Source organism: Phycomyces blakesleeanus (assembly GCF_001638985.1).
Source record: "Phycomyces blakesleeanus NRRL 1555(-) unplaced genomic scaffold PHYBLscaffold_28, whole genome shotgun sequence".
In the NCBI taxonomy this organism is placed as follows: domain Eukaryota; kingdom Fungi; phylum Mucoromycota; class Mucoromycetes; order Mucorales; family Phycomycetaceae; genus Phycomyces; species Phycomyces blakesleeanus.
The window spans coordinates 108,253-135,956 of record NW_017265161.1 but is presented as its reverse complement, the minus strand read 5'-3'; the positions used below and the strand labels follow the sequence as shown (position 1 = coordinate 135,956).

The 27,704-nt window shown below is 36.8% G+C and overlaps 8 protein-coding genes across 8 annotated transcripts; 5 read left to right on the top strand and 3 right to left on the bottom strand.

Moving 5' to 3' along the window:
• Window positions 1-27: 27 nt before the first annotated feature.
• Window positions 28-1,116, top strand: PHYBLDRAFT_151141 (hypothetical protein; the record flags this gene model as incomplete). Its single annotated transcript, XM_018432612.1, has 4 exons — window positions 28-348; window positions 405-671; window positions 723-887; window positions 958-1,116. 4 exons carry the CDS (start codon window positions 28-30, stop codon window positions 1,114-1,116), a joined length of 912 nt encoding a protein of 303 aa, XP_018285665.1.
• Window positions 1,117-3,051: 1,935 nt separating this feature from the next.
• PHYBLDRAFT_118132 (hypothetical protein) lies at window positions 3,052-3,597 on the bottom strand (the record flags this gene model as incomplete). Its single annotated transcript, XM_018428619.1, has 1 exon — window positions 3,052-3,597. A coding segment is annotated over one exon (546 nt), but the record flags the coding sequence as incomplete, so codon positions are not given.
• A 1,782-nt stretch (window positions 3,598-5,379) lies between these two features.
• Window positions 5,380-6,738, top strand: PHYBLDRAFT_173955 (hypothetical protein; the record flags this gene model as incomplete). Its single annotated transcript, XM_018437149.1, has 2 exons — window positions 5,380-5,983; window positions 6,077-6,738. 2 exons carry the CDS (start codon window positions 5,380-5,382, stop codon window positions 6,736-6,738), a joined length of 1,266 nt encoding a protein of 421 aa, XP_018285663.1.
• A 424-nt stretch (window positions 6,739-7,162) lies between these two features.
• PHYBLDRAFT_173954 (hypothetical protein) lies at window positions 7,163-10,534 on the top strand (the record flags this gene model as incomplete). The annotated part of the gene is made up of 2 exons (XM_018437148.1): window positions 7,163-7,660; window positions 9,374-10,534. The coding sequence occupies 2 exons, from the start codon at window positions 7,163-7,165 to the stop codon at window positions 10,532-10,534; spliced, it is 1,659 nt and encodes a 552-aa protein (XP_018285662.1).
• Window positions 10,535-14,643: 4,109 nt separating this feature from the next.
• PHYBLDRAFT_73306 (hypothetical protein) lies at window positions 14,644-15,385 on the top strand (the record flags this gene model as incomplete). Its single annotated transcript, XM_018442827.1, has 3 exons — window positions 14,644-14,708; window positions 14,784-15,063; window positions 15,122-15,385. The coding sequence occupies 3 exons, from the start codon at window positions 14,644-14,646 to the stop codon at window positions 15,383-15,385; spliced, it is 609 nt and encodes a 202-aa protein (XP_018285661.1).
• Window positions 15,386-17,289: 1,904 nt separating this feature from the next.
• PHYBLDRAFT_73304 (hypothetical protein) lies at window positions 17,290-20,475 on the bottom strand (the record flags this gene model as incomplete). The annotated part of the gene is made up of 6 exons (XM_018442826.1): window positions 17,290-18,762; window positions 18,966-19,239; window positions 19,357-19,747; window positions 19,819-19,983; window positions 20,121-20,261; window positions 20,325-20,475. The coding sequence occupies 6 exons, from the start codon at window positions 20,473-20,475 to the stop codon at window positions 17,290-17,292; spliced, it is 2,595 nt and encodes an 864-aa protein (XP_018285660.1).
• A 3,847-nt stretch (window positions 20,476-24,322) lies between these two features.
• Window positions 24,323-25,526, top strand: PHYBLDRAFT_151133 (hypothetical protein; the record flags this gene model as incomplete). Its single annotated transcript, XM_018432611.1, has 5 exons — window positions 24,323-24,551; window positions 24,603-24,706; window positions 24,775-25,080; window positions 25,147-25,311; window positions 25,374-25,526. 5 exons carry the CDS (start codon window positions 24,323-24,325, stop codon window positions 25,524-25,526), a joined length of 957 nt encoding a protein of 318 aa, XP_018285659.1.
• Window positions 25,527-26,950: 1,424 nt separating this feature from the next.
• PHYBLDRAFT_102024 (hypothetical protein) lies at window positions 26,951-27,487 on the bottom strand (the record flags this gene model as incomplete). Its single annotated transcript, XM_018427656.1, has 1 exon — window positions 26,951-27,487. A coding segment is annotated over one exon (537 nt), but the record flags the coding sequence as incomplete, so codon positions are not given.
• Between the last annotated feature and the right edge of the window lie 217 nt (window positions 27,488-27,704).

The window sequence follows — 27,704 nt, the reverse complement described above, 5'->3', positions numbered from 1 at the left end:
TTTCATTAGCCTTAAATATCTCAATTCATGTCTTCTAATATGCAGCAATCCAAAAAAACGAAAAAGATGACTACAAAAAAGTCTGTTCAACAAACCGCTGGGACAGCAGCAAGCACAAGACAACGGGAAATTCTTCCCAGCTTGACAGTTAGCACAGAGCTAGATGGTACTGTCCTGTCCACTTTGTCCACCATGAGCACCCGACTGAATGAATCTCATTCACTTCTGGAGAAGGTCTACCACAACATGGGAGCAACCAATGGTCAGAATAACAATTCGAACCATAGTCCCATCGGTCAGGCTCTTACTACAGGAGAATATATAAAGTATCACCTTCCAACGGTTTCGGTAGGATATATACTAGTAATAGAATATTGCAAAGTTACTTACATTATATTTTGCAGAGATTGATCCGTTCTCAAACACGAGCAGTTCTGGCAACAATGCCATTGACAGTCAATGAGGGCGCCTTCTCGACATCCAACCGTCCCATTGCTGATGTAGTGCAGAGCTACACACATCAGCAAGCTGAAGTAAAGTCTGTTTCGTCTGCAGTTGTGGAAGAGAAAACCCGAAGTCATATTTTGTATATGCTTCAAAGGGCAAAAGCTTTGCCAGAAAAGATAGCTCAACAAAATCGGATTTCTCGACGCCGGTCCAGAAAGAGAAACGTAAGTATAGTCAACAGTTTTTGTGTAAACTATTTTAACTTTTTTTTTCAGATTCTTGCAGACTACAAGGCAATTCACTTAGCTGACAAGGCAAACCTTGAGTCTAAGTTTGGTGAGACTGTCGCTAACCTTCTGGACTATGACATGTTATCTGATATTGAGTCAGATGAGGAGAAAAATAAAACTAGATATACTCCTAGAAATAGACATCTCTTGGTAAGGCTCTCATGATAAAAGTTATTTTTTTTAATACTTCTAACTCAAAAGTATTTATATTATAATGCAGGTGGATGAATACTTTACTGTTTTGAAGAAACAGAGACTTGCTAACAAGGGACCAGACGTCATTGGCAATTCTGTCTATCCAATTATTTTGAGAAACACCGAGTTATCGAATGAGAAAAAGGCATGTGTTGCTGCTTGGATTCACACATGCCAACAATAAATCATTATTTTGTTTACAAAGTGAATATAGTACTTTAATGATTTTTATTGATTGTGTTGAACGATGTGGGGTGAAGTAGTAAAATATAATCAGGCGGTATTGTCAAGATGAGAAGCAATTAATATATAAATAAAAGAAAAAAGAAAAAGACAAAATCAAAAATCAAAATAATAAATTATTATTTTATTTTATTTTATTTTATTTTAAAGCCAATTAATAAAAAAAATATATGTACAAAGCAATTATTTAATTATATAACCCTGATTGTTTTATCCTCGTTTTTTTTATTGGAAATTATAATACCGATATTAGCAAGAATATGTAATAAAGGCTAAGAAAATGGTAAATGTCAGGTATTAAATATACAAGTTTTTTTGTCTTTTATATTATTGATAAAAGCAAGAGAAATAAATAATGGTTTTTACTATTCATTAATAGTTAAAAAAACTGGTAATATAATTTACTATTGCTCTTTTAAATACTTAATAAAGAAGTACTGTTAAAACTAAATAAGAATACAGAGATAAATAAAGCTAAACCTTTTTACAGTCAAAAAAAACTCGTATTATAATTATTTATACTGGTAACCTAAATAGTTGTTATTTTTTTTGTTTTTTATGTGACTACTTTTCTAGGCAGTGGAATAACCAGGTGCTTTTGCGTCCCACTCTGCATTTTATGCATAGTCAACGCAAAGCACAAATGCAGACGATGCACTGGAACAATGCACGAAGCATCTTCTTCCATAAATCTCTTGTCCCACAACTGCAGACCTTGATCAGCTAATGGCTGATGACTACTTGAATGGTAGGCGGGAAACCATTTAATGAATACGAACGTTGACACTCTTTTGACTCCACCGATCTTGATGATATGAGTAAATAAATACTCTATTTGACCAGGGAATTCAGATACATCGTCATTTGTTCTCTCAAGAAACAATACCCTCACAAAAGACCCGCGCTTCTTCTTTTCACCACTGCAGTACTCTTACCCCAGCAACGAAATCTTCTTCACCTTTTGAATCTGATTGTTCACAAATACATCCTCACCAATTGGGATTCTCCCTACCACACAGAAGGAAACACTTGTACTCTGGTAAGCTTTGACATAGAATTCAAATAACCACTGATAGTGATCATCCTTCATCATAGTCAAAGGCTGCAACTTGATTGGCAATGTGGTCGGTGGCAAGGCCTCACTTCCGGTGACATTGTACCATGGATTTGTAGCAGCTTGCTGGAACATTGCTAAGCTAAATGGCAACGCAGGAGGGTGGCCAGCATCCAAATTCAAGGGAGAAGAGCTGTTGGAATTTGATTTTACTTGGGCAACCCCCTCAAGGAACTCTATTAGTGGTGATGAAAGATTGGTAGAATATGCTCGAAGAAAGCTACCAATGAATGCTTTCTCCAGGAAGACTCTCATGAAGGTGATCTCAAGACCATTGCGATGGTTCGTCTTGATGTTCTTCAACTTGCCGTTGTATCTCTCAAAGCTATACAGCCAGAATGCATATACCGGACCAAAGTTAAGCATTGACTCATGCAAGTGCATATGCAAGTGCATATTTGGTGTGATGCTGCTCTCTCCATAAAGAGTCTCACACTCTTTTCCAAATTCTCCAAGGAGCTGGTGTGCACTGTCAATTTCTGAATATGTGACTGAAGGACCGGTCAACTTTCGGCATGCTTTTACAAAGAGAGTCCAGTTTTTGTAGTCGTCTTCAGGCAAAGCGTCTTTTAGTACCACCAACGAATAAATCAGACACCACGATTGCCACTCGTCTGCCTTCATATACGGGAAACCAGATTCGATCTTTGTTGATAAAACGGCATACCCAGGAGGAACAAGAATACCATTGGCAAGACATTGCATACGGACGAGAACAGCAGTTGGGAGATACCTCAGGTCTTTCCAAACACTGATCATACGCTTTGCTGTCCCAAGAAACAAATTGTGCATGGGATCAACAATTGTGCATCGGACGGGATCAAAGTAGTGTAGGCAATGCAACTCGGAAAAATGGGTGCCATACTGCTTCTCCAAAACAGCTCTCTCTGCATCAGATTCTGCGCAGAACCACATCTCAGCTTCGGTTGCATTTTCCTCTTTTGTTCGGGAGACCCAGTTCTCATGATCGAATCCAGAATAATTGATCTTACTTGTTCCAGCAACAACAGTGAAATGATGCTTGCATATGTGACAGGCGTTTGTACTTGCAAATCCTGTAAATCCAGCAGTCTTTCTTGCAGCAGGTATGTCACAAGCAACACACATAAGAGCAGCGCGGATACTAGTACCATTGGGGAACTCTGGAGTTTTCATAGTTATGCTGCCATATAACTCTACCAGCTCGTCTACCAGAGGTTCCAAGAAGTTGTTCATCTGGTTGATCTTTGCTTCCTTTGGACCAGGCATGACACCGACAAGGATAATGTTTTCCAGCTTCATTCTTTCTTCCCTAGGCAGGTTGTTCATTGACAGGTACAAGGCCCCACTTGCATGTGTACGACCCTTGAATGGTTGAAACCAATCCACATTCAATGTCAACATCAAAGAATGGTCGTGATTCACAAAAGGCTTGTCATCTTCATCAAGGAGCTCAGACCACATTGCACCATCATAGACGTCCAACAAGGTACTGTTTATGGTTTCCCTTGATCTCCATTGAACGATTTGATGCTCAAACCCAGGTTTGGCAAAATGCTGTGCCAATGCATTCTTGAGCAAGTTGTATGGAAAAACCATGAGAGGGACGGTGTGATCAGCTTCGGTGTCAGAGAAAAGAGGATTTCCGCAGTATGTTGGTGGTGTGGTTGTGTATTTTTCGAATGTGCAATTTGGTTGGCGATTGCCTGGTAGGTAAATTGCAAAGCACTTGTTGCAGATGGTGTATTTGACGATGCTTTTTGTCATGAAATTGAAGCCGGTCATAGACTTTAATGCATCAATGGTGAGTGGGAGATTGGTATCCTTATCAAAGGCAACAAGAAGATGGCAGAAGAATTTCAACATAGCAGTTCCACCTGCTTGAACCAAGTAAAACGCCTGAAAGATAACGCCAAATAGAGCCATGAATTGGCTTGTTTGAGACATTTCATGAATTTTCAAAGAAGCAACTACAAAGGCAAGTATTTCTGTTAATTATTTGTAACACAATTTATGTATATTTCTTTTTTAAATGTATGCATACTGGAAGCAACCATGTCTTCAAAATCTTCAACACCAGCAACCTCAACTTCGCTCTCATCTTCAGACTCATTGCTTGAATCAGGATCGTCATTGTCAGAAGCCAATGATGTTGTCTCAACATCAGACTCTTCGAATTGAAAAATCTCGTCTTCTCTCAAATAAGGTACACTCTGTACGGTAGTTTCGGCTGATACAATAGAATAATTGTCTTCATCTATAGTAAAACTAGACTATTAGCTATCTAAATTATGATTTATTAAAAAGAAATTTTATACTCACAATCAATCGATGTTTCAGATACATCTACCATCTCAACGTCTGTCTCTTCTTCGACAACTTCTGTATTAACTGATAATTAACAAAAAAATATTAGATTACAATTTATCCAGTAATGCGCATACTACTCAAATGTCATTTACCTCGATTTTTTGGGCCAATGTCTAATAACTTATCAGCATTATTATGATGCTTAAAGGTCTGTGCATTTTGCAAAATTCTGCCAATTGGATTTTTGGTACATGATGAACATGTACACATAACAGTGTAGGTTTTAGTTGTAGAATTCATAACAATAAGAATAATATTAATAATAATAAAATAATAAAGAGGTGTATACTATATTTTATTTTCATCTTTTATATGTCTCTTATTTTTGTCATTAATAATGAGCTGATATATCTTGTTCACTATGTCATTGACTACATTGAGCTTACTGTCCCTATTAGTAAGAATTACAAATGGATTTTGATGCAGCGATCTTTTCTTAAAAAAAGTGTGCCTGATTATTAATGGGGCTTCAATTTAATAATCACTGATATAATGGTGTAGTTTTTCTCTTTCGCGTTTTTTTAACATGACATCAATTCTTGCTCATTTTGGCAAGTGGCCTTTTTTGGATTTTCTTTTTCTTGTATTTTTTATGACATCAATTCTTGCTCTTTTTTTCAATTTTTTTTGATATACTTTCTTATTAAAAATAAGTCATATATCATACATTATTATATTCTAATAAAAATTGGTATTTTTTGCAATGCAATAAAAATATTATTGAGTCTAAATTAGGTGCACATGGCTCTTCCCGCTAAAGTACCGGACCCACCTATTGGGTCCACCACAACACTAGGTCAAGCCAATATAACCACTCCACAACCCTCTACTACTACCTCTACCACAACCAACACTAGGTCATATCTCGATGTCGCCACAGCCACTCCCGCCCCCGGTCAAGTACCAGTCGTTCTTTTCTCTAACTTGCCGACATCTACGGATCGCGTCTGGCGCAAAAGTACATCTTGTCATTCGGTATTCTTCACCCCACCAACTGATTCCACCCTTACCTCTGAATTCTGGACTGCTCTCAGAGCAAGCGTTCCTATGGCATGCACCTTGGGAATATCATTCACTCATCGTCAACTGCTCATCCACGAATTGCACCTGACTAATTCTACCATCTGCACCAAACTCTGTTCCAAAGGCTTCCTGGTTGGAGGCCAAACGTACTTCCCCTCTATGGGTATTGCCCCAGGCACAAAAATCTTGCGTATCTCCCTCTCCCAGCTTCCATACCTTCCTTCCCCTATGCTTGAAGAGGCTATCAAAACAGCCTTGGCCGCATATGGCACCATCCGCGAAGTCGGTTTGCATCTTCGTGATAATTTTTTTGATGGCACTGGTTTTGCTTACCTTGAATGACCACCCAACCCTGATGCCACCCTTGCCAAACTCTCATACAAGATCCCGTATGATGGCGACTTGTACTTCTTAGGTACCTGGAAACAGATGGGTATTCACTGTAATTATTGTAAAGTTATGGGCCATGCTATCGAAAACTGTCCAGACCGCCCCAAAGATTCCCGATGCTGCTTCACTTGTGACCAGACTAGTCACTTGCAACATGCCTGCCCCAGAGCACCCCCCACGGACGCCAGCTCTTCCAAGAGACCCCGCAAGGTTCCCACGACACATGACTCCCCTGATTGCTCACGCAAGACTACTCCCGGTGCGTCTCACAGACCTCCGGCCAAGAAATCGATTCCCCCTCGCGGTACACCTATGATGGCTGAGGGATCCCAGGCTACTACCACCACCTCCCGCACGGATTCCTCGACACCACGACGACCCTCTGTCCCCACTGTTCCTACTTCCCCCCGCCAGTCTGCCAACAGGTTTGCTGCACTTGACGGACTAACTGACAACAGCCGCACAGGCGCACTCTTCGACCCCACTCTGCCTCTTCCTCAGACACACAACACCCAGTATGATCCCGTCTTTCACCCCCTCCACAACGCTTTTCTTCCCTCCAACTACACTTCTGGCTCCACTAAAGACGAAGAAGAATTTCACCCCAGCACTTTTGACGGCGACAACGACCAAGACTCCCAGAATATCCTAACTGATGACGAGATGGTAGACGGCGATCATTCTTAAATTTATGATTAATATAGCCTCCATGAACTGCCGCGGACTTGTCAAGTCCGGAAACACCAATAATCGCTCTCTCTTTATTAGATATCTTCGCTCCCTCTCTCTAGACATACTTGCCCTTCAAGAAACTCACACCAACACAGACGCTCTTCAACAGACGTTTCATCTTCAATTTCAAGCATCCGACTCACTATGGTCTCCTCACTGTGGTTTGGTTTCCCTCTCTCCCCTCATTTCTTTTACTGATCCTCTTTTTTCTCTCTGTGGTCGTTGCATTACTGCCACCGTTGTTCACTCTTCCAATTTGTTTGCCCCATTTCGTATTTGCGTTTTATATGTCCCTGCTTCATATCATCCTCGATATGATTTTCTCACCTCTCTCCTATCCTCCCCACATCTTCTCCCTTCCCTTCCTTCTCGCTTTCTTATGCTAGGAGATTTTAATTATTCCTCATATGCAAATGCCTCTCGTGCTGGCCTCGCGCCACGTCTATGGCTGCATTTTGTCGCTAACCACTTTGTAGACTGTGTCACTTTGTCTGATGCTCAACCTATGCCTACCTTTCATCGCGACCTTTCCTCTTCGACTATCGACTACATATATGCCTCCAAGGATATAGCGTCTTGTCACTCTTCGTCCACCGTCACATTTGTTCAGCCCCTGTGGACCAATCATTGCCTTGTACGTACCTGTCTTAGTTTTCCTATGCTGTCTCACATTGGTCGAGGTTTGTGGCGTGCGAACCCTCGTTTGGCGAACATCCCTTCCTTCCGCTCCTCCCTGTCCGGCTGTCTTTCATCCTTCATACCACTACTCTCGCCTTCAATTTCCCCCCAATCACAGTGGGATCTGATCAAAGTCGAAGTGGCTCGTTTCACACGTTCATATTCATGCACAACCCGCCCATCACTTGCCACTTTGGAGGTAAAGCTTCAGAGTAAACGTGACCATTTGATACATAGATTTCGACATCAGCCTGCTCAGAACTTCCAGCTGCCCATCGTCAAGCGTCAACTTCAGCAAGTTCAACAGAAACGCACCGAGATACTAGTACTCCGTGCCGGAAAACACTGGAGAGAACAAGGCAAAACTTCCGCTGGGTTTTTGAAACGCACAGTTGCTTTTTGCCAAGCTCAAACCACAATAACCAGCCTCCGCCACCCCTTCACCAACACCTTATGCACTGATCCCGATGATCTTACGGAAGCTGCTGCTGCATTTTATGAAGATCTTTACACACCCAACCCTCCTGCTCAGACAGCTATTGACGACCTCCTCCTTCACTTGCCACCAGACCTCTTTCTTTCTGAAACTACCTCCACGACCCTCCTTAAACCCTTCACCTTGGATGACATTCGAGACGGCGCCACTTGCACTCCTAATGCCAGTAGCCCTGGGCTGGATGGCCTGCCTTATGAGATTCTGCAATTAATTATGGGTCATCCGATGTGTGCTGTCTTACTTGTTCGAATATTTAATGATGGGCTTGCCCTCGGTGTGTTCCCTTCGTCCTGGCAATCAACCTGCGTCTCTCTTCTTCCCAAGAAAGGTGACCTCACCTCCCTCCGCAACTGGCGCCCGATCACTCTCATTAATACCGATGCCAAAGTGTTCACTCGCCTCATCAATCATCGCATGGTGCCTGCTGCTTCCTCCCTTGTTACGCCCTTCCAGACCGGGTTTGTCCAAGGACGCTTCATTGCTGACAATGGCATGCTGACCAAGTTGGTTATGGCACAGGCTAGACAGGACGGTTCATCTGGTATAGGCCTTCTTTTGGATCAGGAGAAAGCTTACAACAGAGTTCATCCCGACTACCTTTGCCAGGTCTTGCAGCATTTCAACTTTCCCCCTTCCCTCATTATCTGTATATCTCAACTTTTCTTCTCTACACAGATTCGAATCAATGTCAATGGACACCTATCCCAATTATTCCTTCAGGCTCGTGGACTCCAGCAGGGTGATCCTCTTTCTCCTGTACTCTTTAACCTTGCATTCGAACCTTTGTTGCGTCGTGTGATTCATGATCCTTCCTTTGCCGGATTTTCTCCATCACCACGCACTGCTATTCCACCACCTCCGCCCATCAAGCTCTTGGCCTATGCCAACGATCTGCTAGTCTTTCTGCCTGATGCCGCCCACTTGTCCCGTCTTCATCATCATCTTCTCACATACTCTCATGCTTCCAATGCTCGCATCAATCTCCATAAAACTGAAGCTTTCTCCCTGTCCGGTCTTCCACTGCCAGAATGGCGCCCCGTCCTACAACAATTTGACATCACTGTCTGGTCTGACAGATCTTCCTCCACTCCCCTGCAATATCTCAGCTTTCCTCTTATTCAATCCTTACCTCAGTGCAATTCTTTCTGTGACAACATTCTTTCCAAGATTGAATCTACCTGTAATATCCACCACTCTCGCTCTCTCTCTATTCGTGGCCGTGCCACAGTGCTCAACTCTCTCATCCTCTCTAAGCTCTGGCACGTCCTCAGAGTTGTCACTGTACCTCTATCCTTTTTCTGTCGACTTTGCTCGATCATGAGTAAGTTTATACAATACCGCTCCTTTCCTCCCATTTCTCTCGGCACTTTCTGCCAGCCTATTCGGCTCAGCAGTCTAGGGGTCCTTGATCCTTAGGTTCAACAGGCTGCTCTTCAGTTGCGCTGGCTCCGGCCTCTCGTCCGCTCTCCGCTGTCCCCCTCTGGCCTGGTCCCACCTTGGTTCTCTTACATCCCCCGCCTCGACTCCTCATCTGCTGATCCACTCGTTCCTTTGATATTTCCATCTCTCCGATCCTCTCATCAGCATGATTTCGACTCTCCTCTGGCCACCCTACTTGCTGCCATTGATCTTCTCCCTCACAACTTCTCTGACGTGGTAGTCAACCTCCCCACCTGTCTCTCTCTGCCTCTCTCCTATCTCACTACCGCACAACCAGACCACCCTCCCTTTCCATCTGCATGGCGCGATCTCTGGGTTTCCGACGCCTATGAAGTAGATCCTAGTTTCGGCGTGCTTGCCCAACGCCCCCTCCACTGCATACTCCGTTGTCCTATTGTCCTTCACCAGTTCTTCAAACGTCTCTACACTCGCTCTCTTGTCTTGCACCCTGTCTTGTATCGTGCCACCATTCCCCCCGCGATCTGTGCCATACAGTTTTCTTTGCTAGATATGCCTTCCGGTACAGCTGTCGATGTGCGTCCTTTCTTGACGGCTCTTGTCCCCGGCATCCCTTGGCATCGTTTGTCCACCCAGTCTTTCCGCCTACTCTGCAATTTCCACTCCAAATCCGCACGCCCCATAAGCCCCACACTCGTCCCTCGCCAGCTTCGTTGGTTTTGGTCCTTCCCCCTGCCGCATGGGGCCCGCAACGTTTGGTTTCGTGCCCTGCACAAAAACATTCCTTGCCGTTCTCGCCTCAATTGTAGGATCCCTACCACTTTCCCAGACCCATCCTGTGCCCTCTGCTCTCACCCTCTGGACAATCAAACTCATTTTTTGTTCCAGTGTCCAGTCAAACTGTCCGTATGGTCGTCAATCTGGACGTTGTACTTTGCCCAGACCGCGACACCCACTATCTTGCTTTCTGGTTTGCAATCCTTCACATTCCCTCCTTGCACCGATTCTTCTCTTTCTGCTGCCTCAATTTTTGGCTGCACGCTGCTGGCTATATGGCGCCATCATTGGCTGTTCATATTTGATCACGTTCCTTTTGTCTTCTCCGCTGCCTTTTCCACTGCTTCCTCTCTTCTCGACTGCCTCAAGAGCAAACTTGCTCTCGACTTTCCCCCCCTTTAGCTTCCTTCCATACCTCCACAATATATATAACCACAAACATATAAATAGAAAAACATTGTAAAAATATAAAAGCCAAAAACAAGTCGTGATTTTCCTCTTTTGCCTTGCAGCATAGAGGCTCACTAATAAACTAGAACCTTCGGCTCCCTACAAAAAAAAATCTAAATTAGGTGCATATGTAACAACAAGTTTTTCCTTCCAGAAAAATAATTAAATACTACATTTAACATTTAATATTTTATTTTTATTTTTTATTTTTCTGCCAAGTCAATCGAAACATATATTTTTTAAGACAATTGTGCGATTTATTGCCTAATTAATAAATATTTGTGTTTGTATCTGTGTTTATTTAATATAATCAGAAAAAATTGCGAATTTCCATCTCAAGAAAAAAAAATATTGAAAAATGATGGTGTTCGAAATATTTTTCCAAATTTTGCCAAAATTCAAAAAATAAAATTCAACCAAATCCACCCTCCTTTTGCAGTGATATATGTCAGATTGGCGGTCAACAGCTTATATATATGCCAGATTGGCGATCAACAGCTTATATATATGCCAGATTAGTAGTCAACAGCTTATATATATGCCAGGTTGGTAGTCAACAGCTTATATTTATACTAGATCAACTATCATTAGCTTATATATATATGAGATCAGCTATAATTAGTTTATATATAGTGTCAATTAGTTGTTCTCAGCTTACATAATCTTGCATAATCTTGCATAATTATATATAGGCACATATAAGAGAATTTAAACATATATAAAAATATACAAAATAAAGTTTATGTAACATACATCATTATGCATATTCGCGTAATGTAAACAATACAATTGCATTGCTGAAAAAAATTGGTAACTTTTGGCTATACTTGTTATATAGCATGCATAATCATGCATAATCTTGCATAAATGATCTACATAAACAATACAATTGAATTCGTGGGAAAAAATAACAAAGAATAGCTTTTTTCGCAAAAAATTTCCTTTTTTGGTTAGTCTGAATGTACCTTGCGTGAGAAGTCTTGGCATTTTTAGTGTGGGAAGATATGTTATATAAATAGCAACTATGTAAAAGCTTGGCATGAAAAAACATTTAATTTTAAACTATCAAAAAGCCGTTCCGACAATAAATAAAATATATCTCTTCTAATGAAAGTTCAAATTCTTACTAAGTAATATTTTTTTTTTGCTTTATAAAGACAATTTAGTAATATCATATAAAAGTATCAACATATGTAAAGAGTAAGTACAGAATTAATAAAAATTAATTTTCATATTTTTTTATCAATTTTCTTATAAAAATCAAAATCTTAATATATAAATATATAAATATATATATAAACAAGTCAACTTATTAATATGTATTATATTTTTAACACATTTATATATTATATGTAAATATAAAAAGATTTTAAAAGAGTTGTGAATATATATAAAATTAAAGATTAAATATGATTAGAGTATTTAAGTTATATTTAATGAGATGATTAGATATGAGTTAGATATTGATAAGTATGAATATATATAATATGATAGATCTAATGCTATTGACTAATATTAGTAATGAATCAAATGTTATTAATGAATATTGATTATATATGATATGTTATTAACTTATATAAGTAGTAAATCGGATGAGATAAATTTATATATAGTGCAAATTAACCATCATTGATCTATATACATATCAGATTCACTATCATTAGTCTATATATATATATTGTATTGATTGTCATTTATTGATACATAGTGGATATCTGCTATTATTAGTCTATATATATATCAGATCTATCATTATTAGCCTATATATATCAGATCTATTATCATTAATTTATATATAGTATTAATTATTTGTTATCAGCTTATATATATATGAGATTAGCTGTCAATAGTTTATATATATTTATTAGATTGACAGTGATTATCTTATATATATATATCAGATTGGCTGTGGTCTACTTATATATATATATTAGATTAGATATCATCTATTTATATATAGTAATAATTGCCTGTAATCAGCTTATATATATATCAGATCAGCCATAACCGACTAATATATATATATAATTGGTGGTTATCTACTTATATAAATATTAAATTGATTGTTATCAGCTTATATATATATATCAGATTGAGTATCATCTGTTTATATAAAATGTTAATCACCTGTCATCAGCTTATATATATACCTAATTGGCAGTCAACAACTTATATATATACCTAATTGGTGGTCAACAGCTTAAAAATATAGTAGATCAGCTGTCAATAACTTATATATATATCAGATTGGTAGTTAACACTGCAAAAGACAACCGATTTAAGTAGCTTAATTTTTGTTTAAATCCTCCAAAAATTGGTGGTTTATGTTCAATTATAGTTTGGTATTTGTTACAAAAATTGGTTCATTTAGTTAACCAAATGATGAGATTATAGATACTAAAATCAATAGATAAATTGATAGTTATAATTCCCCCTTTTCTTGAAATGTTATAATTATCTGTAATTCTAGTTATATATTCACCCATAACTTCAAACCGTACCTAAACCCTACTTGTTATGGAATTGGCTTTGAACTCTCTACCTCTTAAAAAATTTTATTTGCTTTAATTACATGATATTATTGGATAGACCACACTAAAATTGACCTAGAATCAGTCTGAAATCTGACAGGAACCAGCATTCAAATGAATGATTGTAAAAAAAAACTTAAATAGATCTTGTTGACATCATCAAGAGATGACGCATTTGAAATAGAATCTCATGGAAAAAATGGTTTTTATTGATTTTTGAATGGTTGGAAAATATATTTAGCTATTTAATATGGACCACTAATACTTCTTTAAAAGTGTGTATCCGAATAGTACAACTTGTATACATGTTATACTTTCATTTATTGGACGGCTTGAATACATTGGATGACCTGACTTATACTATACTTCCTTACCTTATTGGTTTCATGTATTCGGCGCGTTTTTTGGTTTTACACTTCTTTAACTGAAAATGAAATCCTTGGTATTTTCTTGGAGAATACATTTGTTTGGAACTACATTAGCTTAGAGCAAAAAAAGATACAGAAGTATTAATACAGGTTTCTTTATGAAATAAAATGAAATAACATACTTACTAGATCATTTATGGGGGTTCATAACAAATCTCGCAATAGAATAAAAATCTGTTTGATTGATATTTTCTTTTAAATAAAAAGCAAGAAATAAAATAAACTTTATTAATATGTACGCTTTGATTGTAAAGACACTTGAATTACTTATATATTATAGACACGCATTTGCAAAAGGGGGCAAACCAGTATGACTTGAAAAAAAGGCGTGACATATTTATCTGAGAAGAAGAATTGATAAGTTACATTATTTAAGTTGCGTTATATATATATTACCTTTTCATAGACTGAAAATACCAGAAAGTATATAGTGTCAAGAGCAAAACATATTTTATTACAAAATGGGTAGAAGCCCTATCATTTTAAAAATAAAAGATATTTAGTCAGCAAGGTGTTTCATTTTGGTTAGGAGATTGTTTATTACCTGTACTGTTTTGAATGCTTGTTGAGTGTATTGTTTATCTAATATATATTAAGATGATTCTAAAAGCCAAAAGTATTAATAAAAGTTGAGATCTTAAGAGTAAGCTTACCAAGACATATAAAAAGAGACAAAACGAGAAGAGCAGGTTAAAGAAAGAGAAAATAAAAAAGAGGGGCGCGGTTATTCTATTAAATACGAATTCGGGGTTTTTTTTTTAAAAATAAATAAATCAAAAAATAATTTTTGTCTGTAACTTAGAATTGAAAGAAAACGCGGTTGCACTATGCCAGCAGCTAATACATATGAAAAACAGAGTATAGTATAAAATCATATTATTCAAATACTAATACATAATATAAGAATAAAACATGGATTGAAAATTAAATTAAAGAAACACATAAAATACTCACAACAAGAGTGGAAACATTCAAAGCTGTTCTTGTTATGTAATAGATCATGGTGTTCTCTGAGAAAGAATAAAACTTAAAGCCCAAATTAAACATAATATAAATAGACCCTTTGGATTTAAAAAAAAACAAGCTATTCTTATTATTCACAATGTCAAGAAATCTCAATAACAATTCAGTTAACAATGCTTTTGGTGAAGAACCTTCTGTGGGAAGGTAGATTAAAACCAGGCAGTCTTCAATTTTCTTATATTAATTTTATTTTCGGTTTTTATAAAAATCAAAAAAAAGCCCACCAAGAAATACCAATGATATAAGGACGATAATGTTGCAACACTCACAGGGAACAGTGAGCAATCAAAGACCACTGGCACCAAAGAGAGCTCGGTTGAATCTTGAAGGTGATTCGTTGGGTAGAACTCGTAACATCTATGATGTGTACGAGAAACTTGATACCATGAATGGTGTCTTAAAAACTGTTTTGAAGAACACATCTTCTGAGAAAGCCGAAGCCACTGCTAGTAATGCAGTTGAGCAAGACATGTCGCCTGGGCGTCAACCAACATTGGATGTAAGTAATCATAATATGTTTTTATGTAGATAGAATTTAATATACATTTATATTATAGCAATTGTTGCGTGATTATTTGAGTAAAGAGAAATTGTATGACCAATACAATACCAATGAAAATAAAAATAGTGAGGGAAACAGACTTGTTCTGAAGTCTGTTACCGATTACCTTCGTTGTCAAGAAGAGGGGAAAAAGGTGGACTTGCCAACTCTTCAAACTAAGATTGTGCGGCACATTGGCAACAGAAAGTTGCAAGAAAAAAAACAGGAGAAAAGAAACAGGAAGAGAATCGATGGGCCTGTCTTTGTCAGCAACGTGTAAAGGTAAAAAACACACGCACACAATATACTAGATGTGATATTAAATTAGAAATATTATATATTTATACACTCACAATCAAAAACGTTTCGACCCCCGCAAAAAATGCCTAAAAAAAATCGAAAAAATAAAAATAAAAACATTGTTTTCTCCCAATATTATTAATCAAATCCAACATGCAAGACGCAAATTCATCAGAAAACACCCACGGATCATATGAAAAGGCCAATTCCTATAAATACGGATGCATCATATACATGCATTTAGCAAATTACGGGGCGACCCAGATTTCATTGGTGGTTGGCATGAGTCTGTCAACTGTCAAGTACATCATTAAGAGAGTGGACGAGACAGGATTGCCCGAGCCAAGAAAAGGGTCCGGACGACCTAGAAGGATTGACGAGAGGACAGAAAGACACCTTGTTCAAATAGTTCATAAGGACCCCTTTGCCTCATTTTCTAGGCTAAGGGCTTCCTTAAAGAACATGGAGGTATTTGTCTGCAGAAAGACAATAATCAGTTGTCTGAAGTGTTTGGGCTTCGGATCATATATCGCAGCTCACAAGCCAGCTTTAACCAAAAGCCACAAGAAAAGAAGGCTGGAATGGGCCCGTGAGCATGTGAATTGGACAGATGACCAGTGGAGAGGTGTAGTGTGGTCAGATGAATCACGGTTCACAGTTGAGCATAATGATGGAGGAGCTAGAGCTATCAGAAAAGTTGGTGAAAGGTTCAAGGAAGAAAATATCATTGAAGGAACCAAGTGGGGGAAGGGTAGTGTGATGATCTGGAGCTGTTTCTGGGCCGGTAGTTTTGGCCCTTTGGTGTTCCTAGATGGTAACGTAAACCAAGACCAATACGTGAACACTTTGGCTCAGAACTTCCTCCCTTGGTTCCAAAATCTTTTGCGGGAACAAACCAGGAGCTTCGTGTTCCAAGAGGACAACGCCAGCTGTCATACTGGGTTGTACTCGAGGTGGTGGAAAGATAGCCATGAGATCCGAGGTTTTGACTACTGGCCCACTCAAAGCCCAAATCTCAACCCCATCGAGCATATCTGGTGGGCTCTCAAGAGGCGCATGAGTGACGAGAGGACCAGTATTAACAATGTTGAAGATCTGAAGGTTGTAATGCAACGAGAGTGGCAAAGGATAGGTCTCGAACTTTTGTCAACTTTGGCCGGAAGCATGCAGCATCGATGCCAGGCTGTAATTGAGGCCAAAGGAGGTCATACAAAATATTGATCTTTTATTTTTTTCTATATTTCAATAATAAACATATATATAATCTTTTATTTGAAGTTTGAATGCTTTAGCTTTTATTACTGAGGAGCAGTTGCATGTTGAATACATGCCATGATTTCTCTCATGCATTTTTTGGGCTCAGAGGTCGAAACGTTTTTGATTGTGACTGTATATAGTCGTGTGAAAGAAGACAATCTGCCTTGAAAGCCAATCGGAGACACTTTGTGAACAGCTTTGGAGAGAATGTTGACAGTATTCTCCATGCTGATTACATGTCAGACCTTGAGGGTGATGACGAAAGAGAAGAAGAGAAACAGGATTAGTCCTCAGAAAAGAGTTTTTTTTGGAGATTCCACCCAAGCTGGAGAAGCGAAGAGGTATAGTACAAAAAACTATTTTTTTGGATGGTGTGTAATAATACTTACATTGACATATAGGGAGATAGGTTTGTTGATGAACTTGATGCGGATTATGAGGCAGCTCATAATAATAAAAATAATACCCATCCGTTCGAGCATAAATTTAAAGGAATAAGAGATAAGCAGCTTAGTAAGACCAAGGCAAACAAGTTGCCATCATGGTCAAAGAAACAATAAGACAATAAATCAAACATTTTCTAATAAATTGATAAAAGAGTGCAAAGTGGTATTTTATTAATATTATTTAAGCTTCTATTTTTTGGTGTAAAGGGATTACTAAACGTTTAAATTCACTAGTTATAGTAAACCTATATTTAGTAATTGCGATTAGTGAATATAAACAATGTACTGGAATAATACATTCATAATTAAATACAGAAGAAGGTTCATTCCAGAGCTCAATGCCTTCATTTAACATTGGCTGGTAACTCCCCGAAGAATAACTAGAGTACCACTCAACAAACGCAAAAGTATGGGTAATGACAGTTTCGTTGATGGTTATCAAATGTTGAAATAAATAGAGTATATGGCCAGGAAATTCTGCTTTATCTTCACTGTTATTCTCAAGATAATAGGCGCGGAAATAAGATCCAGAAGAGTATTTCTGTCCAAGAAGAGATATCCGTTTCATTTTCTCAATTCGGTTATTGACAAAAATCTGGTTAGACTCGCAGTTTGAATAATGACCAAAAAGATCGTGACTGCCATATGCGTGTCTGTAAAACTCCAGTAAACATTCATAATGTCCCTTGCACATTGTAATCCTTTGGTCAAGTTTAATTGGAAACACTGAAAGGGGCAATGGCTCACAACCCAAAGCAGAATGATGAGGGTTTAACAAATATTCAACAAAGTCAGACGGAGAAAAGGTACTGGCAGTAGAAGATGGATGCAATGCTGCTAATTGATCTTGACTATTTGAAATGCGATGCAGAAAGTCAATTGCGAACTGGGGAAGATAGTTGACAAAAGATTGTATGAAGCTGCCAATGTATGTTCTCTCCAAAAATCTCTTCATCATCGTTGATTTTAAGCTGTCTTTTTGATTTGTTTTGATATTCTTCAACAAACCATTGTATCTCTCGAAACTGAATAACCAGAAAGCATAAATTGGCCCAAAGTCATGAACACACTCGCCAATATGAAGATGTAGATGCATATTCGGTGTCATGGCCGATTTTCCATACAGTGTCTGAAATCTTGTACAAAACAATTGGAGTTTACTGTGGGCTCCGTCTATTTCTTTGTCATTGATCGAAGGTTTTGTGAGTAAGCGGCATGCGTCAACAAACAAAATCCAGTTTTCGAGATTCTTGGCTGGGAGCACATGCTTCAGAACAAATGCAGAGTATATGACGCACCACAACTTCCACTCGTCAGCTTTCATGAACGAAAACCCATCAGCAATCTTCTTTGTTATACGCGCATATTCACAAGGTACAACAATACCATTGGCAAGCTCTTGCATAGTTAACTGATTCTTTTCATTGATGTAGTTACACTTGCGCCATATCTGAATCATTTGCTTTGCAGTTCCAAGATAGAGGTTATGCATTGGGTCTATAACTGTAAAGCGGACTGGGTCAAAGTAAGATAACCAATGAAGCTCTGACCACCGAGTGCCGTTTTCTTTTTCTAGGCGTGTTTGCTCAGTATTGTTTAATGCATTTGCCCAGCTGACAGCGTGTTCCAGATTCATTGTCTTTGTGCGTCTCACCTAATTGCTATACTTGAATCCAGAGTAGTCAAGCTTGCTGGTCTTCTTTATAGTTGTGAATTGTTGTTGACATTTGTGACAGGCGCATGTGCTCATGTGGCCAGTAAATTCAGAGGTTTGCAAGTGGCAGGGATATCACAGGCAACACACATCAATGCAGCACAAACAACAATCTTTCTATTTTGTGAGTCTGTCATTTCTACACCAATGTACATCTCCAACAATTCGTCAACGAGCAGCTTCAAGTAATGATTCATGCTGTCAGTGCTTGCTTCCTTTGGCCCAGGCATCATACCAACAAGAATGACATTTTCAGACTTAAGGCGTTCACTTCGTGGGAGATTGTTGATAGAGAGATATATCGCACCACTGGAATGTGTTCGTCCATCAAATGACTGAAACCAATCGATATTCAGAGTCAACATTAAAGATTGGCTATCATCAACAAACCTTCTGCCATTGATGTCTTTAAGATCACTCCAAATTGCACCATTGAAAATGTCAAGTTTGGTGTTTTCAATTATTTGACGATTTCTCCACAAATTGATCTTGGACACAAAATCTGGCTTGGGGAATTTTTGTTGCAAGGCGTACTTCAGAGAGTTGAATGGATATACCATTGCTGGAAGAGAACGATTTCCGGTTGACACTTTAAAGAGATTGTTGTTGCAAATGGCAGATTGAGAGAATTTCTTAAATGTACAGACTCTTTGACTTGTTTCCAGAGGATAAATCGAATGACATTGTGAGCATGCAATGTATACTGTCATTCCGTCTGTTGCCATGTTAAATCCTGTCTTATGCTTCAAGCTATTGATCGTCAGTGGAAGGGCGCCAGACATATCACAGAGAAACAGTAGAGTATTACAAAATTCAATGAGAATCGATCCACCACTTTCCACCAAAAAGATCAAGTGAAATATGACAATGAATACTGCAACAAAGCGGATATACAAGGGTATGTTATCAAAAGACGAAGGACGAACTATGAAGACAAAGGTTAAGTTAGTTTAAATTAATATATTGATTAATTGTCTATACCATATTAATTCATACCTGATTCTACTATCGAGGTCTCACTGGTCTCATCAAAGTTTTCTTCTTGTTCAAAATCAAAACCGGTATCGCCTTCTTCAATCTCATTGCCATCAACCACAAATGCTCCTGTAATTGTATCTTCGGCAGTAAAGATGGACTCTTCTTGGGACAAAGGTAAGTCAACTGGAAAGAAATAATTGTTGTAAAGATGTAGAAATAAAAATATAATTACAATTATAATTATATAAAAAATAAAAAATAAAAAATATATATCAGTTTCAATTATTATTTTTTTCATTTATTTTATTTTATTTTCTTACCTTCTTGATCAAATTCAATGTTTTGTTCTTTATTTTCGTCTTCATATTCGCCTTCGCCTTTGTTCTCGTAATCATAATCATTGTCATTGTCACTGTCAATACTATCTACTTCCATGTCGTCAAAATGTTCTTCAGGAACATCTATTTTATGAATTAATTTATATTAATTTTACATGTACAGCTTGAGTTATTCTTGTTATTTACCCATTGCATCGTCTTTGACAACAGGCACTATATGTTTCTCATAGTGTTGTTGTGCATTTTGTCTTTTCTGTTTCTTTCCACAGCTATTCAACTTTGTACAGTTTGGACATTTGCAGATAACATAACTGTCTTTCTTTTGATTATTGGACATGTCGATTGTTTTAAATTATAAAAAAAAATTATATAGATTTTAAGAGATCTTGATCAAGGTCTTTATATACCAAAAAAATTATAAATAGATAAAATACTGCTCCATGCTATGACTATAGTATGCCAAGTAATTCTTTGATACATCTACCATACATATCATCATAATTATACTCATATATCGTTAAGTCATTAACCAAGTCAAATACTGCGTACATTACTAAAAGTGTACGCAATTTTTTTAAAAGTCTTTTTTTAGAATTATAATATTTGATATGATGATGATTCGACCATGACGAAAAATAATCCAAAAATGGAACATTCGCCTCTCACAACATGTGAAATAAAAAAATCTGATATTTTAGTTCCATATATCAAAGGGAAAAATCACACAAAAATATTGCCACAGTAAAAATGAAATCACAACCTTTTGTCTCGTTCCCTTGAAATATATTGATTAAATATTTGTTTTTATATTCACATTTATAATACATAAAAAATATTTAAATGATTTATTTTGAAATAGAAAAAGTGAAACCTTAAGAATATATATAATTTTTATTAAATATTATATTAACTTTTGTATAAGTGTTTTTTCAGTGTAATTTAGAATTATATCAAAGAAGTGTATAATATAAAAAAAACTCAATTTTGTAATTTTATAGCCAAAAAAATGACAGTAGTGTGATTTTACAGCTAAAAAAGAGCGATCTGAAATCACAACAGAAAAAAATAGAAATTATTTGAAAAAATTAAAAATTGAAAATTGTAGTAAAATTTTTGCAGGTTTTCAGGAACTAAAATCAGTGGTCTTTTGCAGTGTCTGCTTGTCACCAATGAGCATCCCTGTGAATTTCTGCTACATTGAGCACAATAGCAGACAACATTATAGTGGTGGGGAATAGAAGGCATTTTATGTGTTTTGTTTAATGTAATTTATTGAGAATAAAAAGAGGAACAAGCATAAAATATACTCTATTTGCACCAACTTTATTGTAAAAAAAAACATTATATTTTATGATTGTTTAATTGAATTTTTCTAATAAATTCTTTTCTATATCATTAAATATAGAAAGAGACATGACAATTATGATATTATCAATTCATAGTCTTTATTCAAATGTTTTCAAGAATGCCTGTTGTGTGTAAAAGACATATATTTTTCTACTATGAGTTTATAAATAGATTATTGTGAGAGTAAATCTAGAAAATAGTAGGAATAAAAAAAAGGGGTAGTAGAATGAGAATTATGATAGGTCTCTGTATGTGAATTTAGCCTTCTGTACCAGACTGATATTCTAAAATCCTATTAGCTATTGAAACCAACTAAAACTATATCTTTGGCCTGAACTTCAAAAAACACAGTTAGTATAAAAAAATCACTATTTCTACACATGTGTTTACCAACCTGACTGTTATATTTTTAGAAAAGAAAGAAAAACAAAGTGCAGACGAGAAGTACGGTGAGACTTTGTTTATTGATGAAAAGAGAGATGATCTTCTATTGCTATTTGCTATGTGAGTTTATATAGACATTGCGTGTGTATTTAGGATAATGATATGAGTATATCATGTGATGTCTGTTTTCTTATATCATAGATAATATATTGTTAAGTTATTACTCACACTCTTGTTTGAGTGAGTAGTGATGTTGACTAAGGTGTGTGACCTTGTTATCGGTATATTCTTTATTTAATGATAGTGTGAGAAATAATGTATAATTGATACTGGTCGCTTATTCAATATGTCTTTGTCTTATTGTCTGTGCGCTCTATTTGAATCTACGATTATGTTGGATACAACACTGACCACATTGTTAATCAGGGTGGTTTTTCCAGTGTCGGCACACAAGTGTCAGAGTTGACATCGGCAATCAAAATCAGAATTCACAAGCAACCAATAATGGTTGACTTTTAGGGTAAAAGATCTTATCATTGCTGATTGGTCTTTTGCATATATTTTAGATGTTTAAGATGGTGAATATACTTGTAGAAGATATTGCTGGATAACTAGCATGTAAGACATATTAAAGTAGCTATTCTTTTAGCCAGAAATCAAGTATCAATTTGTATAAATAGTCAAGAAATACATTTAATAAAAAGGCATCTTTATTCTTATCTAAAAACTATTCTTAAAAACTTAACAATCCCCAGTGGTATTGATTCTGCGACTTACACTGCAAAAACCATTGGGAATTATTATAATAATAGGTTTTGATTATCAGGATATTTTGTCACATAAAAATGAATTACTCGTAAATATTAAGGAAATCATAGTTGACAAGTTATTGAATAAAGTGTCAAAAATAATTGAATATTATCTTATTCCAAAAATAAAAACCGGGAGTTTAGGTATAATGTCTGTGTATCAACTGTTCTCGGGGATCAATTATATAGACTATTCCAAATGCAGAACAATGTATTATCTACCGCTGATTACACCTGTAATTTGATGTAGGCCTTGTTTTTGTAATAACAGGCGTAATAACAGGGCACTTCTTTAATGTTTATTGGCTAAATGAATCGAAGAAAAAATTCTCATAGGTGCAAATGCTAAGCACGAGTTACTCAATTGGATATTGTTTTGTTTTGAAAAATGGTTTTTTATTTGTTTTTATTTTGGATAAAAAAAGCCTTTTTTTTTTGGCAATAATAAGAATTCTATATAGTATTACTATTAAATACACTAATCTGTTATATTGTACTTCTTATAAATTTTGTTTCAGAATTTTTTGAATTAATAAACTCGGATAGTGAGTATATATGCTTACTGAAGCTATTTGATTAAAGGGAGTAGAAAGATACTTACATACTGTTAGAATAATTTGTTAATAATGGAATAAAACACAGATTTATATTATCAAAAGCTACGAGCCAATGCGTCATTCAAGTATATATTACAAAGAAAGGAATATAAAACATATACATACATATTTAATAAAGGAACATGTCTTGTCCTTGAGTACCGGTCATATAAGAATGTGAAGAACCATTTCAACTATAAAAAAGGAGAGTGAGAATGCTGATATAAAAAAACAAAACAAAATAAAAACAACACAATAATAAAATGAATAACACGTACCCTTATATTCTTTAAATGATTTGTTTTTACTGACCATATGTAAATCAAGGGTGAGCTATATTTAAAGTAGATGTTAGATATTGTTTTTAATACTGGGAAGAAGATGTTGATATAGATATATACGTACATGCCACCAATATGTTTTTGTGTTTTTTTTTGTCTGCACCGGTTATATCAGAGAAATATATGTAATGTCTATTTAAAGTAATTTATAGTTAGTAAAATAATGATATATTTAATAGTAAAGTACCTCTTGTATAATGAAAGACACCTGCATCATATGTATATATTAAGGGTGCCTAAAGTGAAACATAGTAGGATTAAAAGAGTGTTATTTTTATTAATATTATTAAAGAGTAGAGAAAAACAGAAAAAGGTGGGAAAATAAAAAACAGTGTTTGAAAAAGCCGTAGACCCTGAAAAAGTTATTAGACTGTTTCTCTTACTTTAAAAAAAAATTGTCTACTAATTATAGCTTTATATGTTTCATAAAACAATTGTTACTTACTATATACCTAAAGAAGTTGTTTTCTAGCTCAATTTTTTTCAAAATAATATATTTCGATCTCCTCGATCATTTAAATAAAGAAGTATTTACACACTCATACACTTGCTCAACTTGCTCACTTAATCATTAACATAATTGTTTAATCACTCAATTACTCTACAATTCTTTACGTGTAAAGTACTCTCTTAAAAATTTATTAAAATAGAAATATCAAGCAATATATACCAGAAACTTATTATTTTATTATATAAAAATACAGATAATGGCTCCAAGAACTAACATCAACCAGAACGCACGTACCAATGGATCAACATCTAGGCCATTGATCAACGCAGTCAACACTGGGCGTATAGAATCGTCAAATCCAATGATTGCTCCTAGACCAGAAAATATGTCAATTCCAGTGTCAGAGTTTAATGATATAGTCAGTCTTCTCGCTACACTCAATGACAAAATGACAGCCGTTAGTTCCGATGTTAGTGAATTGAAAGGTAATTAAACACAAACTATATTGTTTTCCAATAGACTGACTATTTGAACAGTACAATGCCAGGTGGGTGCTCAATTGACTGGCATGCAAGCCGTTCTGGATTCTGATATGGATCCTCAGGACATCATAAGCAGCTCAAGACACCCAAAGATCTCAGTAAGCTCAAATACTAAAATTATAAAAACAATCTCCCTTTAAATCTAACATCAATATACCTTTAATAGAGTATTATTCGGGGGCGGTTAAGAGATATTAATCTTAAGACAGATGATTTGGAGTTGATCAGAGAGAATGATGATAAACCAACTTGGGATGTCAATGTTGGTTTGTCTGACGAGTTTAACAAGAATCTTGCAAGTGATTTGATGCTTTACATTCGTCGTCAACCTGTAGCAGCCATGGTACCACCAAAAGAGCTATGTGGTATAATTGTAAACAGCTATTACAATCGCTTGGCTGCTAGTAAGCTTACTGAAGAAGACAGACAGACAAACACTACCTCAAACAGAAGAGGAAATAGAAAGACTGCTGTAAGCATTTCTATTTATAATAATTCAATTTTGACAAGTATACTTAAAATATTATATATATCGTAGCTTAATAAAAGGAGAAAAAGAACGTACACAAAGCATAAGGATGCCGTCACTGAAAAGTTTAATCGGGATTATAATGGCGTTTTTTACAGAGATGCAATGTCTGGTGATGAGACAGAAACCGATACTTCTGTTGTTGCATCTCGTCCTGATTGGCATAGTGATGAGGTAATGTTTTATATAAAATGGTTTTTCTGTTTTTGATTCCTGATGTATATATACATTTATAGTTGAATACCGTGTTTGACTTTCTTGATGAGCTCGCCAGAGATGACTTGGGAAAAAGAGCAACGCAGTTGAAGTTGCAGAGTCATGTGTTAGTACACGAGACAATTCCTCGTGGCTTGGTCACAAAAATGCCTACGTGGTCAAAACGCGTATAATAAAATTTCTGTCTTTTTAGTTGCACTCTTTATCACATCTCTTTTTATGTCTATGAACTATGTTTTATATTATTATTATTATTTTAAAAAAAAGATAGAGTATTTTATTAAGCGTACAGCTTTCTTGGCAGAGGAATAACAACGACTTTTGCCGCACCACTACCAGACACATGACTTCCAATTGCAATTGGCAACAAGATGCGGTGGACAGGCAGAATGTTGTCATAGTCATACTTCAGAAATTCTGGCTCATACAACTCGATGCCCTGCTTGATTCTAGGTTGATGGCGAGGAATTTTGTACCACTCAACGAAGGCAAATACATGTTGGGGGTTGTGACAAGGGGAAAGGTTGGTGTGCGTGAGGTTTGGTGTAAAATCGTGCAAGAACAAGTACTTAATACGACCAGCATATCTTTCCTCAGAGTCTCCACTTTTTTCAATAAATTTTGCTTGTATATGCGATCCTCTCACGACCAAGCCTTCTCCACCTGTGTAAACTTGTCCAAGAAGATTGATGGACGAAATCTTCTGGATTCGGTCATTCACAAACCAACAATTCCTGATTGTTGTCTTGGCACTGCAAAGAGAATCATTGTCATACTCAATTTTATAGATATCGAGCAGACAATCATACTCGGATTTTCTCATTGTTGTTGGTGGCTTCAAACATAATGGTAGAGCGGAAAGAGGTAGAGGTTCGTTGCCAAATGTTTGCTTTGAAGGCTTTTCAGCGGATTGTAAGAACGTTGGCAAGTGAAAGAATGACGGTATCAAAGGATGTGGCGAAAGTGCAGGATTATAGATTTTATGGCCAGACAGCTTGAGAAAAAGAGAGAGGAGTAAAGGGCTGGTAACATTTCTGAGATGCACTTGACAAAAGTCACCATTGTAAGAACTCTCAAGAAATCTTTTCATGTAGGTATTCTCGAACCCACTCTTCTGGTTTGTCTCAAACCCTTTCAATACACCATTATAGCGCTCAAAGCTAAATAGCCAAAATCCGTAAATTGGCCCAAAGTCCTCAATCGTTTCTTTTAGATGGAGATGGAGATGCATGTTTTGCGTGAATACATCTGGTTTATAAAAGTCTTCACAACTAACACAGAACTCCTCCAAACTTTCGTGAGCTTTTTTGATCCCATTTTTGGTGATACTTGGCTTCGTCAATTCTCTGCATGCATCGACAAAATGGATCCAATTGCCAAGCAGATCATCTCGCAGGCGTGTCTTAAGCAGAACAGGAGAGTATATCAGGCACCATGATTTCCACTCATCTGCCTTCATAAACGGAAATTTCTTTCCAATCTTTATCTTCAGAGTCGTATACCCTACAGGGAGTACCATTCTATTAGCCTCTTCCTGCATCTCTACAAAATCTTTGTCATCAAGCAAATTGTTTGCAATCCAAATATCCATCATTCGTTTTGCAGTCCCGAGAAAAAGGTTGTGCATGGGATCGATAATGGTTGCACGCACTGGCTCAAAGTACACAAGTCGATGAAGCTCAGACCAACAAACACCATTCTCAATCTCCAATCGCTTTCTCTCTGTCAATGTCTTTGCATTCTTCCACAGGTTTGCATGTCTACGATTTTCTTCTTTTGTGCGGCCTACCCATTCCGAAAACTTAAGCCCAAAATAGTTTACAGCAGTGGTCCCATCAACACGAGCAAACTGACGATTGCATTTGTAGCATGCACATGTGCTGTTGTGAGATGTAAACCCACACGTCTTTCTTGCAGCAGGGATGTCGCATGCAACCATCAACAGAGCAGCACGCACCAGAGCACCTGAGCAGTTATATGTATCAATTGTGATACCTTTATATAATAGCATAAGTTCATTAACAAGAGGACGCAAATAGTTATTGATCTCGTTGGTGCTTGCTTCTTTAGGTCCAGGCATCAATCCAACAAGAATGACATTTTCTGCCTTGTTCCGCTCTTCTCTCGGCAGATTGTTAATTGTCAGGTATATCGCACCACAAGAATATGTTACTCCATCAAATGGTTGAAACCAATCAATGTTCAGTGTCAATAGTAATGATCGTTCCTTCGAAACAAACTGGACACCATCCTCATCCACTAATTCGTTCCACATCTTTCCATCATATACATCGAATAAAGTACCGTCGACTTTTGGTTCACGATTCCATCTGTTGATCATACTCTCAAAA